The following is an 18,274-nucleotide window of genomic DNA, read 5'->3' as shown; positions in this document are numbered from 1 at the left end:
TAATATTAAAAAAAATTGATTTTCTATGAGAATAAGACGATTTCAAAAATACATTTTTTTATATAAATATATTCATATTTTTTTTCTCCTATTTTCTGCTAAAAAAATATATATGTGAGTTTTACAACTAATATACGATTAAAAAAACATGAATTATAATTTCTAAAGCAACTAAATTGTCGCGAGTCGAAATTCGTAGATTCAAAATTCATTTAATAATATTCATACCTTAATGTTTAACAAATTCTCAAAAATTAATTATATATATGTTGGTATTAGTGTAAATTTTAATGTGATGGTTTTCGATAACTTTATGCACTCACCAGAACTGGATACGGTATTACACAATTCACACAAATGTAATAAGATAGTATACAATATATATGATATATATACTTGAATTCATATTGCATCGGAATGATTTTAAAAAAAATTAAGTGAGTAGATTTGTTTTTCTCTTCTTTTACCCTTATTTTGATAATTTTTCTGATAGATAAAAAATGTGAAACATATGTCCACTATTTATAAATTAAGGAGAGAAGGATGACCATAAACACCCATGAAATTTAACATCTTAATAAATCCATGTCCATCAATGAAGTCAATGTCATATTGAATTTCAAAACCCAAAATTACATGGGTCATTTCAAAGTTATATTTCCAACAACTAGATCATGCAATTTGAATGCGGTACCCACAATCACATTCTTTCGCACATGGAAAGAAATTATATTCAGAAATACAAAACATGTAGATATATGGGTTAGACCATATATATGATGTATATATTCATATCGTCACATTTACTTATATACTTTTGTTTTTTTATTTTTGTGCTTGTAGTTTATCAATTGTAAAACTTTCATATAAATTCACTTATTCAAACTCTCTGATATTTTTTTCCCATTTTCGTCGTCATTTTCTCCACCATAATTTCTAGGGTTACCAAATCCATTAATTTTCCATTGACAAGACGAAACGTAACTCACCCTAAGGGGTACTTAAGGGGTCCATGCCCTTGTCTTGTTCACTTATATATCGCCATGTGCGTAAATATCATCCCGACCAAACATTAATGAAGATTTACAACAAATTACAAAAAAACTTCCCATATGGGTATCCCATTTTTATAAAATGCACTAAATCAATAATTAAATTTTTTTTAGTTTGTTCTAATTAATAACTCAAATATTAAAATATTCTAAATCGATATATCAAATATTAAAATATTTAAAATTAGTACTCCAACTCACGAACGAAATTGAGAGTAATTTATAATCTCGATTCGTTTTTTATTTTAAAATTATCTTCTAATTAATACAACGTTATTGAGATTGAGATTGTAAATTGTGTTCGATTTCGTGAGTTGTGATATTTGTTTAGGACATCTTAACATTTGATGTATGAATTTGAATCATTTTAACATCAGTTTAAAAATTTATTTGATATATTTTGTAAAATTGATATATTTATATAGATTTTTTTATTAAAAAAGAAGAAGAGGGGAGTGATTATTTTTTGGAGTAAATTAAATTTTATGGTCCGTTTCTATGCCACGATGTGCTGATGATTTTCTGACATGCATCAGAAGAAACAATATTAAAAAAAAATATAATGTTTCTGAAACTACAAAAAAAAATGGACAGAACAACCCAAACTTCGGTGGTATAGTGGTTAGAGAACATGTAAAACATGCTCTCATTTTGGGTCCAAACACAAGCGTGGGGAGGGGTATTCACATGGACTTCCCCGGTCTTCTGGAAGATATAGTCGGACCAAAGATACGGTGAACTTACAGATTATAAAAAAAAATGGACAGAACAAAAAACAGAGTGATGCGAAGTTGTAAGGACGGGAAACAAAAGAATCTCTCCACGAGAAAAACAAGGAGCTGTCGAAGTCAATTCCGAATATGACATTATTCGGACCACTGAATTATATTCATTATTATTTTTTTATTTTAAAAAAATATTCGAGACAAAACAAAACAATTTCAATGATTTTATTGTACGTACCTATTGCGTACTGTACACGTCGGAATCTATAATAAACTCTCACCGATATATATATTTTTTTTTTAACCGGATATTTTGAACCAATACGCACTCAATCTCACACGGATCATTCCAATGGCACTCGTTTGTTCAAGAACAAAAATGAAAGAGACACAGAAAGATTTACGAGTTCGGCCACCAAAACATGGATATACGTCTCAGGAAGAAAAAACCGCGTGGTTCTACTAGGAACCTGATCAGAATCAATCTCACATGCACGGTGAGGTGCTAGGAACTTTCCAAAACAGAACGAAAGTATTATATCGAAACAATCATAATTTGAATTCCGACACCTCGTCGAATTCAAATATCGACTTGAATTATAAAAAAATTAAAAATAGTTTTTTTTCTTTTCATAATACTTTTGTTTTTTTATGTGTTTAAAATAAAAACAGTATCTCCTATTTATAAATTTTAAGAGGAGTATAAAAATATGCAAAAGAGATAATAAAGATAGTAGATAATAAACACATTTCTATATTCAATTAGAGAAAATAGATAATAATAGAAAGAGTGAAAAATAAATCACAAAAAATATCTTCATTCATTTCTTTTAACAAAAACCCAACGGGGAAATCAAGGATGGACCACTAAATTGATTTAAAATTCTATATAATTTGATAAATTGATGTAAAAGTCTATATATTTTCCCAAAGTTTGGGGAATGCTAGGCATGTGTCTAAAGACTTCGTCACGCTTGAGGGGGCAACAAGAAAAAAAAAAATCATTCTTCGTGGGCCTTTTTCATTAAATTTCTTGTCTTTTTTTTTTTTGTTCGTTCAAAGTTCTAAGATAATTCGTTTACAATAATCCAAAAAAAAAATGTTAGTTTATTATTCAATAACAATTTTCTCGTGGAATAACTTAATACTTACGTCCCAATACATTTAATGATCGTATTGCAGATCATTCTTACATTTAAACAGGCCATTTATTAATTTTTTGATTATTATTATTATTATTATTATTATTATTATTATTTGAATGTCCAACTTTAAAATATATAAATGGGCCGAACGAAACTGATCCAAAGACGGCCTTTTAGGAGCATTCTCGAATTAATTTCAAATACATAACCGGGCCGTATAAAAGTTGACCGGAAAAGGCCCGTTATAGCAAAATTGTAAAATGTTTTTAAAATTTTATTTTTGTATATAGAAACTTAAATTCTTATGATTTCAATCTGATTCCAAGAAGGATTTGGGATTATTAGGTTATTGATTTTAGTAAGAGTTTAATAAATCCACAACATTTGAATAAGATCCTAAAAATATTGTATATTCAAAAATAAATTATCAAATTATTAAAATATTATTGATAAGGATTGAGTTGTGTTCTTTGTAATTGTTTTTTTTTTAATTTGAGAAAAAAAAATATAAAGCGATTTGAAATCTAATTTGTTCTGAATATTGAATAACATTAAATTTTAATTGATATTAGAAAATCTCCAATAACGATACATTTTAATTGAATTTTTCAAATCTATAATCCAATAACAATAGATTTTAATTCACATAAATAAAATCATTAATTAGATATCGTCTCCTTGCTTTTAGATCGAAACTATGTTTTAAGGTTTTATTATATTACGGCGGGGTTGTGGGGTATCTTCCTCACCGGTCTGAGCACCATTCATCTTTCTTTCGCCATTGAAGAAGATTCTCTCTCTCTCTCCTCCCTCTTGGCCTGCATTATTCAATTTCTCCGGCTGTAAACCCTAATTCACCACCGGAGCTCCGGCGTCGTCGTCCCCGCGGAACAGGCAAGCGTTTTACTCTTTATCACTCCCACGTTTCTAGAAGTTTTTGTCCACTTCCGCCATTTTTGTCCTTGTTTTTGGTCGGAAGATTATAGTTCGTGGGAGGTTAGCGAATCAGAGCGAGGAACCGAGACAAGGAAACTCAGATATTTCGTGGGTTCGATTCTATAATCACGTTTTTTCTCATACGGAGAGTATTTTTCCCCTCCGGCTTCCTTCCCGTGGGAGACATATAGATCAAAGTTCGTGCCTTTTTGTGTTTGTCGGAACCGTCAATTCGTCCTGTGCTTTGCATGAATTCTGGGCTTGTTGTGTTATGAAGGGTTTGCCTTCGTCTTCATAACGTTGCATCTCCATGTTACAGTCTTGTTACAGAAGGAATTGTTTGATGGGAGACACCGAAATGCACGAGCAAGATGTGGCTTCTGGTCTGTACGCGGGTTCTGTCGAGGCGAGAGGTCCAAATCAGGAACCTTCGGAACCAGACCAAAATCCTATAGAAAAACCTCTTTCCCCTGTTCCAGAGGACAAGACTCTTACTTTGGAGAGTGATGTTCATTTACCAGACGCCGCCGTTGATGATGAAACTGGTGCTGATGAAGTGACAGACAACCATGCCAGTGTTGATGGGAAGAGTGCTGATCAATCGATAAACAAAAGTGTTGGTGATGATGGGCATGAGGAGGAGAAGCCGGAGGAACTAACTCCTCCTCAGGTGGAACATTCGACTCCTGATGCTGGTGGTGGAAGTACGAAGAAATGGAGGACTTGGTTGTTGAGCAAATCCGAGGTACCAAGACTGTTTGTTTCGATTTGAAAAGCCTACTTGCATCTGTGTTTAGGGTTGAAATCGATAACTTGTTATAAAAGGAAAAGGAGCAGGTTTATCGTATTCATCAATGGCATTGTCCCGTTACAAGTTTTTCTTTTTTTCTTTATTTTTTTGTAGGTAGTAGAGGCTGATGAATCAGGGTCACTAGAGGAACAAGATGCATTTATAAAGGAAGTGGAGAGCTTCCACAGGGAGCATTTCCTAGAATTTAAAGCCCCTAAATTTTATGGACAGCCCTTAAACTGTCTCAAGTGAGTGAGTTGCTGGACACTGTTGCTCTAATTTCTTGGAGAATCTGCATCTGTGGATAATCCTTGTCTGACTTCTGCATGTTTTATTATGTAATTGTAGGTTATGGCGGGCAGTCATTAAATTAGGTGGCTATGATGTGGTATTTACCCGGTTTCCTACTTTAAAAGATCTTATGTTTAGTAAAGTTTTATCCTTTCTCTCACCTCTCACCATATGAAATCTTCTATTCATATTATATGCATCATTTGGCATCACCTTCAATGTTAGTTTTGGATTTTGGGTAGTCCATGCACTGTAAGCTCTAAGTCTAAATTCGGCTGGTTAGTGAACTAGAAGAGTAGCTAGAACCGAGGGATTGACTATGAGGAAATAGATTCTATGTGCAGTTATACATCCATTCATCCGACATTTTGAGTTTGTGTTGGATTCAGTATTTGGAAAGTGGTTTCATTTTTACTGGCTTCTGCTCTAGTTTAGAAGTTTGGACTCAGAATTGTTCATATTCTTGTGAAACCAGATGTCTTATGGTCTTAAAATATTCATGTTTATGTAAAATGTAGGTCACCTCATCTAAGCTATGGCGGCAAGTTGGAGAATCCTTCCATCCTCCAAAGTATGATATGATGCTGCCCTCAAACTTTACCTCTTTTTCCAATCTATTCATGAATTAAATTTCCATAGTTTTTGTTCAACACTCTTTGTTCAGGACATGCACGACAGTTTCTTGGACATTCCGCATTTTCTATGAGAAGGTGACATTTACTGTTGTGCATAAGTATCATATGTATCGTCCATCGTGAGTTTTACTTGTTCTGTTCAGACAATTTTCTCTTTGTTTAGTTTTTTTTCCCCTCTCAAATTATGTTTCGGAAACGAAAGGTTTTTTCTATTGTAGATTTGCATATGGATATAGTTCTTACATGATTTGTATATCGGTCTTATTCTTCTCCATGCTTTCCATACAGGCACTGTTGGAGTATGAAAAGTTTTTAAGGCAACATGGTGAACTTACCCTTCCTGGTTCAGCTTTCTTCCCATCTTCTGATGTTGAAAAGGAGGTAAGAAGACCGACCTCTGATTTTGCCTGCTGTTTGTTATGCTTTCGGTTAGGTGCACCACCTTTGGATTGAATTTGTAGTTGATGAGGGGCATGTACCTCTTCAGTGTAACTAAGCTAATAAATCTAAACTAGGTGTAATGACATCTCCAGAGATTATATATCTTCTATAAATTTTATCTGAGGAATGAATATTCGACACACATATTACCATCTAAACCGGTTTTTCACCTCTCTCCAGCGTCACTGGGTAAACCCACATCCACTTTTTTGAGCCCCAAACCTAGAAATTCGTGGTTTTCGGTTAAAGAGACACACATATAGAACTTGATCACGGAAAAGTCCTTTTTAGTTGTTAATCGCCATCTAATCTCTCCAGGAAAAAAAAATAAGTTTTTTGTTTTAATTTTTCTCTCATTGTCCTTCCCTTATTCTATACATGGATGGGTTTTAATGTAGGTGAACAGCCATCTAGGTCCGGGATCAGGCAGGACCCGAAGAGATGCAGCAGCTCGTGCTATGCAGGGTTGGCATTCTCACCGCCTTCTTGGATCTGGGGAGGACCCTGAATCTATTTCCAAGGTTTCTTCTTTGAATACCTCATGATTCACTCAGTGCATAAGCTTGTCTGGCATTGTGATGTTTTTTCCCCCTCAGGATAAGGGCTTGAATTCAACCCCAAGGCAAAAGAACCTCAAAAGTATCGGTAATTGTTTCAAGGTCACGATTTTTTTATTTTTTACCAAGGATTTAACGTTGAACAGTTTACTCAATATCATGCGTAATTTTTTTTTTTCAGGTGTGCAGAAACACAAAACACCAACTAGCATGGACCTTGTAGTTTCACATGAAGGAGGCAAACAGTTAAGAAAGCTCTAATTCCATCCTTGAATGTTTGTGTCTTGTCTGAATCTCCGAGGTTGTGTTACTCTCGACCGATATATATGGCTTTCACTTGCTACGTCTCGTGATGAAGAAATCATCTCCTGGCCTGAAAATATCGATACAATTCAATGCCAAAGCTTCCTTTTCATTTCTTGAAACTTGTCGAAGTAAGACTAATAATTTGGTTTTCATTTTGATAGATTAGTAGCTGAAGTTATCGATGTCGGGCTGCCTGCTGACTGGGTGAAGATAAACGTCAGAGAAACCGTGAGTCCCTCTGCCTCTTCGCCTTGTAAATCCAGCATGCCCCTGTATTTAGCTCTAAAACCATAGAGAGACACAAAGATAAGTGAGAAATATAAAGCATTTTAACTTGATCTCGGTGTATGAAGAATTGAGAGAAAACGCTACAACGTGGCCTTTCATGTCCAAGATCTTACCAATTCTTACAATCTTGAATCTTGAATCTACAGAAAGATTGCTTCGAGATATATGCCCTGGTTCCCGGTCTTCTTCGCGAAGAGGTGAGCACTATCATTCTTGGAAACCCTATTTCTGCCGGTTCTTCGTTGTGAAAGAGAGATCACTTTCGAGTAAACCATAGAACTTCAACCGAGTACCCGTGTACTTTTCATATGCATCTATTTCTCGGGTTATATTCTTTTTTTATTCCCGAAATCTCTTGTTTTGAATTTCAGGTCAGAGTCCAATCAGATCCTGCAGGAAAGTTAGTTATAACAGGCCAACCCGAGCAGCTCGAAAATCCGTGGGGAATCACATCCTTCAAAAAGGTTAAACCTTTCCCCTTTTCCCGACAATCACAATGCCTCGGGAAGCTATAGTTACCGAAACTGAACCACTTTTTTCCGTTTTCAGATTGTGAGCCTACCCGCAAGGATCGACCCGCTTCATACATCTGCGGTGGTGAGCTTTCACGGGCGACTTTTCGTTCGGGTCCCGTTCGAGCAGTGAGTGGCCTGAATTTGAACTGTGAGGTGCGAGCTAAGCTTGTTCCTTGTCTTATCTTGTCACCTTAAGTTAAAGCTTGATCTTCCTCTTTAGTTGTACTAGGAATTAGGTTTTGTATATCAGAACTAAATGTTACAGAGGTTGTGGACTTGTAACTGAGTAGGAACAATGAATGAGCTTTTCTTTCTTTCTTTCTAGGACAAGTTGAGATCAGGGAGGATAGTTTGGTTTTATTAACTATTGTGATATAAAATGGGAAAGAAATTATGTTTCTCTTTATTTGAATTTATTCTAATTGTGGGGGAAAAAACATATTTATATCCGGATTTCAATTTTGTCTATGTTATAATGATTTTGGTTTGATACTTGGGACTAGTGGTGTCAATCAGGTCGGTCCGGTCCAATCCGTCTCAAACCCGCATTCGGTCTGAACTCTGAAGGTTTCGGGTTGAAATCCGTCGAGTTCAATCCGAAAAAGGCAGAGCCCGATTTAACCCCAATCTGAAAATACAAAACTTTTCGAGGTCTATAATTTTAAACTCGTAATCCGCAATTTTTCAGATGGATTCGGGTCGAATCTCGAATCCAAATTGACATTTCTACTTGGGACATCTATTCCATTGGAAATCAATTTGAGTTTTCATTCATAAAAATTTTACTTTTTTAAATAATTATTTTTTTAACTTTTTATTTGCCTAATCGCACCTTATTCTTAAAGATTTGTTTTGGTGACATGGTAACAAGACCAATTGGACCGAAAACTGTGAATTGATTAAATTTTGTTGGGCTGACAAGGCAACACCTTTCCGCATTTATTGGCCCGTCGAGATGGGCTTTCTATGATTGTGTTGCTCTCATAATTCAAATTTGATGATTATACATATATACATACATATATATTAACACACACATATATATATACACACATGTTTATATATATATATATATATATATATATATGTATGTATTGGGGTGTGTGTGTTATCATGATCAAGATTCCTACAAGTTCAATTCTTTCTTTGAGAGAGAGAGAGAGAGCCCATTTGGTTGTTCTCAACTTTGTGTGTGAGGCACATGACCTCTCACATGGGCATTTGCAAAAGATAGTGTAGATTTGAATGAATATATATATATATATATATAAAGTTTTCCAAGTACAATGTCTTCCTCTTTACAAGTTACAAACCCTAGAAAGCCAGCTGATTTTTTTAAAAAAAAATCAATTGAACATCCATTCTCATATCCCATGCCATGATTACACTCCAAACATACCACACACATATATATATATATACACACACATATATATTACATGTTAACTAATTAGAACAGATTAAAACGAGGTTAAAAGTAACAACAATAACAAGAATATTTGTCTCATAGTTCTTATGATCATGATGAAGGTGAATAGACTAAAGATTCAATAATTATTCGGAATTGAAGTTTTTATATCAACAAGAAAAAAATAACCGATTAATATAGAAAATCTACATAACATTATAGAGTTTATATACTATAGAATTCTATTTATTTTGCACTTTTATTTCTACTAAAGAAAACTACTAAATATATATTAAAAACTCATTCTTTGATTAATAAAAAAAATGGGAAACTTCTATTAAAACACATGAATTTTATGAAATGAGCCATAACAATACATGGAAGAAATTGAAGACTTCGTGTATTAATATGCCGAATTTATAATTCATGTATTTTTATGTCATATTTCATAGAATTCATGTATTTTAATGGAATTTTCCCTAAAAACATACCCAAAAAAGAAATATATTGCTTTACAATTCGGATTAGTCAGTATATTAGTGTTAGTTCTTGAATTCCATAAATTCTCTTAGATACATTATTACATTGATTACATAAAGTGTTAAGTTTTAGTTAATTATATCATTTCCTATACATACTACATTGAGAATTTCACATTTCTTGTTTCCTAGTCCATGAATTTTATAACCCTAGGGAATTGAAACATTCATCTTTTCTTTTCTTTTTAATTTTCAATTTTCATATTTCTCGGTACTCATCAAAAACCCATTTTGTTGTGTTGCGGCAGAGCTTCTCAATCACAAAAGAGAAGCAAAGTTAATGTTTTCAAAGCGTTCTTTTCTCATGTTACTGCCATTGTTTAGCATGTAACTGATATGAGAATACATATATACATATACCCTCCTATGTCATATTCTTCTACCGTTGTAACGGCTACTTTCTGATCCCTCGAGTAAATTTCCGACGGTACTTCATCATCTTCATCGAAAAAAGATATTTTACGATATAGCATATAAGTCTATCCCTCTTTTTCATCGAAAAAACGGTCCAAACAAATATATATATCGTCGTCCTTTCGACGAGGATGAAGAACACTATATGTGTGTGTGATCTCATGCATGGCTTATTAGATAGATGGATGGATGGATAGATAGATTCCCTTCTTAGTGTATGAGATTATACAAACCATGTAATTAGATTTAGTTCCTATTGTATATCCAAATCTAGTAAGAATCAAAATCCTTAATTTGGCCCCAAATATGGCATAAGAAAACTTTGTTCACTTGAAAATAATTTTTACGGTCATCATTGGGCATGTTGGTTTCAGATAAAAGAAAAAATCAGTATCAAATATATCGTTTATACTAAAAATGAATACAAGCTCACTCCTATATATAAGCTTAAACATTACAGTTTCTAGTTCTAGACCGAAATATTAAGATTCAAAATATATTCTAAGGTGGAAAAAGAATGTATTGTTTGCTGGAAATACAAGGACTTTTAAAATTTAATTGTTTTGTGCCATCAAACTATATATTAGTGTGCATATATTCGAAGATAGTGTATATATAGAGGATATAAGTAAATACCAAATCCTTCTTCATAAGGTATGATATATACAGAGAGAGAACGAGAATGAGAGAGTCCCTTAGCTTCCTTTGCAACATATATATATATATATATATATATATATATATATATATATATATATTATGCATGTAACTAACTCTAATACGTGTACAACGTATGCCGATAAATGCGCCGGTTAGAAGAGTGGAGGGTATAGAAATGGGGTGAAGAAAAAGAAAAGGGGTAGACCTAGGCTTACTTGGGAACGTGTAATTAGAAACGATTTGGAGTTGTTACAAATTCCGAAAGAACTAACCCAAAATCGAAATGAGTGGAAACGAAGAATCCATGCAGACGACCCCAAATAAACTTGGGACCAAGGCGATGTTGTTGTTGTTGTTGTAACTAACTCTAATAATGAGTGATTATATATAACATATGAAAATGCTAGCCAAGTATGATTAATTCCCTCTTTGTGTATAATTAAACCTGCTCTTCCTTGTGTGCATGTGTATATATATATATATATATATATATATATATATATATATATGTTTATATATATCTCTCCCACTCCACATTGAATATAAGAAGCAGGAACTATAAGAATGCAAAAGTTTCATGTCATGATTCATAGACAGGAATCTCAAACATGCATGCATCCTATATATAAAGATATACATATACGTACACACACATATATGTGAGTATATATATATATATATATATATCTCATTCCACAGTCCACACATTGAATATAAGAAACATGAACCATAAAAATGCGAAAGTTTCAAATCATAATTCATAGTGGAATCTCAAACATGCATGTAATATCTATATGACAAGTTTAATCAAATGATTTAGTTTTTAGCATGTTAAGGATCTATATCAAACTATATATGAAGTAAGAAGATTTGTTAATCGGAGTAAATAGTTTGTGTTTCTAAAAGGGTTTCAGGATTCGTGAAGCTGTAAGGAAATGGCATGTGGGTGATACTCGAGATCATGAAGAATATTTCGACAAGCTCAAACTTTGTCGTCAAAAACATGAAGGAAATCATATAAAATTGGCAATGTATGATCCATTTCTTCACAAATTTAAGCATAACACTAAATAAAAACACAAAACCCTAGCCACATCGTCAATGCATTTCAAAGATCATCAAAGCCGACAAACCCCTTGGCAATCTACTACAGGTAAACCTGAATTCGACCATGGATTTCAAAGCATATGAATGGAACTAAATAAACGAGAAAAAGACCAAAGTAATGATACATACGAAGATGTCGGAATGATAAAAGAGAAAAAGAGATTATAGTTATAGAATTCGAACACAATATTTAAATTGGAACCGAGAAATTAAAAAGGTGGTCGCGAAGCATTTCCGGCTCCCCATCCAACCAGATGAGGGTCACCGGAAAAACCATAACCACCACCGACATTACCTCCTCCTCCTCCACCTCCGGTGGTCAACCCAGACGGCGGAGACGTTGACTGAGGTGGCACGTGATGGACACCTCCTCCTCCTCCTCCTTCTTCCTCCTCCTCGATCGGAAGCCTCTCGAAGACAGCATTCGAAAACGAAGCCGCCATTAGAATCACCGGACCAGATGCCACCAGCGGCGCTACCACCGTCCCTCCGACCACCTGACCTTGCCCTCCGGCCAGAAATATCGACAACCCACCTGCCCCAGGCGGTGCCGGCGGCGGAAGAACCGTGCCCATCAGCGAAAGAATCTCGAATCTCCCATGTAAGGTGACGACTCCTCCTCCGCCTGCTCCGCCGCCGGTAGCCGCCGTGGGCTGCCGGATAGTGACGTTGGAGACGGTGCCGTTGCCTCCGAGGATGGAGACTCCTCTCCCTCGGCGGCGAGCGTAGGTGGAGACGCTCTCGACGATGTCGGCGCCAGCAGAGACTTCAAGAACATGAGATCTAAGCGCGTTGGGGCTGTCTCGCGTGACTATGACCGGAGGCTTGGGCTTGTTCTTGGATCCCGGAGGCCGTCCACGTGGCCGCTTCGCCGGTGTCGAGCTGGACGTAGCCGGGTCGGAGTCGGGTCGACCCGGCTGATCCTTCTGCGAATCGGAGTCCCTCGAATCGTCGGAACCCGGTTGTTGATGTTGGTGATGGAGCTGGTCAAGATTCGGAGGCTGAGGCTGAAACTGATGAATCTCTGGTCGGAAAAGGTTGTGAAAGTATCTGCCACCGCCGCCGTGCTGTTCGTAACCTCCTTCCATGGCCGCCGCATCTACTAAACTCCTCTCCCACCACTGCTGCTTGTTCGCCAGAATCAAAGGCAGACAGATTCTTCTTGCTCTTGTTCTTGGGTCATATATGAGAGGTGGTGATGATGAAGATCATGTCGAGAGAAGTCAAAATCAGGATTTCAGGAACCAATAGACGGGGATGATCGGTTACACAACCCGACAAGAGAACCCAAGAACAGAAACTGAAACACAGCAAAAGGAAAAAAACCAACAACAAACAACAAAGAGCATGCACTTCTTTCACTTGGTGTTGTGTTGTTGTTAATGTGTTCTAGGAGAAACCCTAGCTTTAGCTTAGGGTAGAGTTTCCTTAAGACGACGTCGTATTTGGTCGATCTGAAACTTGAAAAAGAAAGAGAGAGAGAGAAAAAAAAAAAGGAAGAAGCTGCAGATTTTAATTCATGTGCTGATTCTGCAAGAAATTTTGGTCCGACCCGAACGAGGAGAGAAAGAGAGAGAAGGAAGAGAGAGCCACCAAAGCACATCAATCAAAAAGCAGAGAGACACCGAGAATTTAGCTGATATAAACCTCCCTTTTCTTTACTATTTTTTTTAACCTTAATATATATATAAATATGTATATATGTTTTTATATATATGCGTGTGTAGGTGTACATATACTTACATGAAATGGAGGAGAATATTAGGGCTTCGCGGAGGGTTTTCATCTTTCGGCTCTGCTCTCTGTCCTTTTTTTTCTTCTTTTCCCCTTCTTCTTGGCTTCGAGCTCTTGAGTGGAGAAGAAAAGAAAAGAGTTTCAAGAGATGACTTTTATTTTATTTTGTTTTCTGCATGAGAAGGTTATAATTTAAATTAATGTTCTCCGGACCTTATATTCAAAAAGGGAATATTCAATGAACTTAATTATACAAAATATGTAAGCATATATTAATTAATGTATGAGAGGCTATAGTTAATTAAATTTTTATTTTTTAAATTATTTTTTTGAAAAATAGTTTTAAAAGATATTTTTAAATATATATCAATTAATATATTGATTCTCTCTCAAATTTAACCACTGAGCGAACGATACGTATCATCAGTTTATTGGCGTAACGTATATTCTTTTAACTTACCATTTTAGTTTTGATTCTTATTTAATATAATATTAAAAAATTAAAATTTTCACAAACAAATATCATATATAAATTTTAACTAATTTTAATAATTTTTTAATCAAATTTTGAAAATTGATGACTTGAATTTAAAAAAAAATCCTAGTCGTTTTGGTTGTTTTTACTAATTCAATTAGATTAATTATTTTCCATTTAAATTCTCTATTAAAATAGTCAGATTAAATTACACAATATTATATTCAAGATAAGCAAAACAAGTGATAAAATGGGCAATTAATTAAAAGCCACACGATCACGGGTTCGAACCTTGGACTATTTACCAATATAAAAAATAGTATACAATATTGTTATTTGTATTTTAATTTACATATTTTTCATTTAGTTTGTCGTTAAGATCATGATCTACAACAAATTAATATGATGTTACTTCTCATAGTTTAACCATGTAATAGGATTTGCATACAACTATGTATTAACAAAAAAACAAGACTTACAGTCTCCACATAAAAAATTTTGAAAAAAAAAGAATTATGTAGTCTCGAATATATTTATTACATATAGTAAGCTTTACTAAAAGTAAGAATGAGTTACTTAGCCATGTATAACTAGTTACTAATTGTTTAACTTACCGTATACTTTATTGACTAATAACATCTTTAATTATATATGTACATATATATATATATATATATTATGGCCATAATAGTATGTATAATATTATATTGTAGGTCTTAACTAAAAAGAATTTTTTTTTTTAGCCAAAGTTGTCCACTTGTTTCATTTGCCATTATTTATATCAACTTTAATTGTCCACGAAGAGGGCATAACTAAGAATAATCAATCTAGTCCATGGCCTATCACGAAAGGAATAATCATACATTTTTAGTGGTATTTTTTTAACAATATTTATAACCAAATACATATATTATTAGTTAAATTATAAGAAAAATGACTAAAACCAATTAGATTTTTTTAATCAAGATAGTTTCACGAATCTTTAACCCAACTATATCTATGTTAATCGAGAGATAAATGTAATTAAATTGCATCTTCTTTCTCTACATATCGAATACGAGATCTTATATGAATTACTAACTATGACCATTATACCACTACAAAATAGATTAAAACCAATTCATTTTTTTTTTTGTATTTAGAATGATTCTGTCTTTTCGTATGTGAGAAGAATAATTTTAAACTATATATTAAATTAAACAATTTAGTGGGACAAAAAGAAACTATATATAAGAGATTATCATATTCTAAGTATGCGAAATATGGGATACAAAAATAATATTGGAACACAATTGAAGAGAGGAAAAAAGGTTATAACGCTATCAATATATAATGGAATATAAATAACTCAAATCGAGTATATTTTTAATAATTATATCATAACATACGCAGTAATAATAAAGCAACAGCTTCCTTGTCCTGCATTTAAACCTAGAAGCGTCGCGAACGTGGTTGCATGTGGACAAGACCACATGGGCCCACAAGCAGAAAACTGATCACAGCCGTCCATCATGTTGTGGGACCCATAGGGCCCGGCTCAGCGGCAGTATCGGGCGAGTCATGGCTCGGTGCAATGCATTTCATATACACGTCAGATGATCCGCACGTGCACAGACAAAAGTCACGTGCGGTCAAAAGGTCAGAGCTGAAGCTGAGCTGTTAGACCACGTGGAGGCGGTCGGGAACATCGGTACTTGGTCAAAACCTTATCCAATCACGCCTCTCGTATCTATCTCATTACACATATCTATTAACTACAATTTCAGTGTGTGTATATATAGATTAAATAATATATTTAAAATTCAAACAGTATTCCTAAAAATATTCGAATTCGACTCTTCTGTACTCACATTTTGTAACAAAAATTAGTTCAAACAGAAGTAATATAAGATTATTACTTCTGTTTGAACTAATTTGGTGTATAAATATAAGATTATTACTAATTTGGTGTGTATATATATTGTCAACGGCTTTGCAATACAATTGATGTCATTTTTTTTGTGTCAATGTTTTTAAATTATAATTCTTCGTAGTATATTTTTGACTCTATATAATTCAAAATATTCATATTTTCGAAAAAAAAATTATATTCAATGGTGATTCCAAGTTTAAAATGTTGTAATGATTCAGTTTAGTTGTGCGAGAAAAAATATAACCCTACGTTTATAAAAAATATATATATTTTCCTACAACTGGTGTAGAAGTTTTATTATGGATATCCGTGAATATTTATTATTATTTTTTGGGAATGCGGATTGATCTCTCTCTCTCTCTATATATATATCTAACCTAAATCTCAATATGAAAACCTATGAAAATGATTGACAACTTGTTTAACATGATGTATAATTTAAAATCGGTCCTAAATTTGCGTAGATCTTCCTACCCAAATAGTACAATATGTTTAATTTTTATAACGAATATCTAATCATTGCGCAATAAGTTAATTAATATAGCTGCATGGACTAAACCAAAAATATATATATATATGAATATGCACGGTCGCATTTTAATATATCATATATATATGGGCGCCGTGTGTATATACGTATGCATGCATTTGTAAAGGACCTAAACTCCATAAGTACTAGGAATTACCATCCATACACATTCCCATAAATCCATGCTGTCTAACGTGGCATGTCCATTTCGATCGAGTGATTAGGGCCATACATATATATATATATATATATATATTAGTCGGTTCATTTATATTTCATATTATATGCACATCTCGCTTTGCCCAATGGAGGGTCCAAAGATGTGAAGATTTATAATTGTATACATCACCCGAATGCCTAACCAACTATAGTGATGTTTCCAAACTAATGGTGTATTAATTGCAATAAATGGACAGACGATCACATATTAATATTTTATCATATGGTCTTATCATAATTATTGAGCCACATAACCGAAATTTTTTGCGTTCACGTATAAAGAGATTAGAAATGGGTGGGTAGGTAGGTATAGACACACTACACTCCAAGGACATGACATCGTAAAAGACAACAAATGTAACCAAAGTTTGATCGTCAAACAATAAATCTGATTTTTGTAATCGAATTTTTTAGTATTACGAAATTAATCAAAGTTTAATCCATTGAAAATAGATATTGTTAGAGTTTCATAAATCACCCATGATGATTTATATACAAACGATCAAGAAAAAAAAAATAATACTGAAAATCAAAATAGGAAAAAAAATGAGTAATAAAGAGAATGATTTATATACATTACTACATGTTGGAGCCATGGTCTTTCTATGCCATGTCCAAATATATTTCACCGATAATATTTCTTTTTATAGTCTACAAATTCAACAAAACTTTGATATAATTATATTTTTTAGAGGATCGAAAAAAATCAAGTGAATATGTACCTCTATAACTAGAGATTCGAATTTAGATTGAAAATTAATTTTATTCTATCCTTTATCAATTGAAATATTTAGTAGATGATTCTATCTTCTTGTTTAGATATTGTGTAATATCGTATAGGTTTCAATTAAATACGCAATATAACATATTTATGTACATATAGATTAGGTTTGAATTTTACCGCCCACGGGAAGGGGAAGGAACATGAAGAATCGTGGCTCTCATGCCATCAATCCCATCATATATTTGACGCGATGTTTGATTTGGACCCACTCACTTTGTCACTAAGTGAATCTCTCATTCACATTATCATTCCCGTACATATATACATAGTGTTGTTCTATATATTGTAATAAATCAACAAGATGATTAGGGAAATAGTTAGGGATGTCAATCGGGTCGGCCTGAGTCTGCACTCAACCCAAAGGTTTTGGGTTTGGGATCGGCCCGACCCAATTTTTTTCGGACCTATGTAGTTAAACCCCAAATCCCTTTGTAAATCTTTTTTTAAAAAAGATTGTGCTTTCGGATCGACTCGACTCGAGTCTGAAGTCCGATTTAAATCCGGTCCGAAAACCCGATTTTTTTCGGGCCGAGAAACTTAGACCCGAACCCCTCTAATTTTTGAGTTGGGTCGGGTTTCAGGCCTCGGACCCCAAATTGACACCCTAGAAATAGCCATACATACATACATACATACATACATACATACATATATACATACATACATACATACATACATACATACATACATGCATACATACATATTATTAGGGAAATAACCATATCAAATCGGATTTTCTTATTCAAGAGGTGTGAATGTGAAACCAAAGTTCCCATCATTTGAAAGTTTTGTGCTCTCGATCATGGAATCCA

At 33.9% G+C, this 18,274-nt stretch overlaps 2 protein-coding genes across 3 annotated transcripts; one reads left to right on the top strand and one right to left on the bottom strand.

Moving 5' to 3' along the window:
- The first annotated feature begins 3,651 nt into the window (after positions 1-3,651).
- Positions 3,652-8,087, top strand: LOC104812015 (AT-rich interactive domain-containing protein 5-like). 2 transcript variants are annotated; one of them, XM_010538944.2, is made up of 14 exons: positions 3,652-3,816; positions 4,178-4,603; positions 4,763-4,896; positions 4,997-5,036; positions 5,458-5,510; positions 5,604-5,649; positions 5,863-5,955; positions 6,414-6,536; positions 6,612-6,654; positions 6,754-6,817; positions 7,040-7,106; positions 7,313-7,363; positions 7,538-7,630; positions 7,716-8,087. In XM_010538944.2, exons 2-14 carry the CDS (start codon positions 4,202-4,204, stop codon positions 7,809-7,811), a joined length of 1,305 nt encoding a protein of 434 aa, XP_010537246.1. In that variant the 5' UTR covers positions 3,652-3,816; positions 4,178-4,201; the 3' UTR covers positions 7,812-8,087. The 2 variants fall into 2 exon arrangements, with proteins under 2 accessions (XP_010537246.1, XP_010537245.1); XM_010538943.2 differs by having other exon boundaries at positions 6,612-6,660.
- A 3,801-nt stretch (positions 8,088-11,888) lies between these two features.
- LOC104812014 (AT-hook motif nuclear-localized protein 27-like) lies at positions 11,889-13,705 on the bottom strand. Its single transcript, XM_010538942.2, has 2 exons — positions 13,553-13,705; positions 11,889-12,982 (listed from the first exon to the last, which is right to left on the bottom strand). The coding sequence occupies exon 2, from the start codon at positions 12,895-12,897 to the stop codon at positions 12,019-12,021; it is 879 nt and encodes a 292-aa protein (XP_010537244.1). The 5' UTR covers positions 12,898-12,982; positions 13,553-13,705; the 3' UTR covers positions 11,889-12,018.
- Positions 13,706-18,274: the final 4,569 nt, after the last annotated feature.

The sequence above is a fragment of the Tarenaya hassleriana genome, unplaced genomic scaffold (genome assembly GCF_000463585.1).
Source record: "Tarenaya hassleriana unplaced genomic scaffold, ASM46358v1 Cleome2, whole genome shotgun sequence".
Lineage (NCBI taxonomy): Eukaryota > Viridiplantae > Streptophyta > Magnoliopsida > Brassicales > Cleomaceae > Tarenaya > Tarenaya hassleriana.
This window is presented reverse-complemented; position numbering and strand designations above follow the sequence as displayed.

Coding starts and splice junctions, on each gene's coding strand:
- LOC104812015 (XM_010538943.2), top strand. CDS start 4,202: ATGGGAGACACCGAAATGCACGAGCAAGATGTGGCTTCTGGTCTGTAC. Junction 5,956..6,413: donor CTTCTGATGTTGAAAAGGAG/GTAAGAAGACCG, acceptor GTTTTAATGTAG/GTGAACAGCCATCTAGGTCC. Junction 6,818..7,039: donor TCACATGAAGGAGGCAAACA/GTTAAGAAAGCT, acceptor TCATTTTGATAG/ATTAGTAGCTGAAGTTATCG.
- LOC104812014 (XM_010538942.2), bottom strand. CDS start 12,897: ATGGAAGGAGGTTACGAACAGCACGGCGGCGGTGGCAGATACTTTCAC.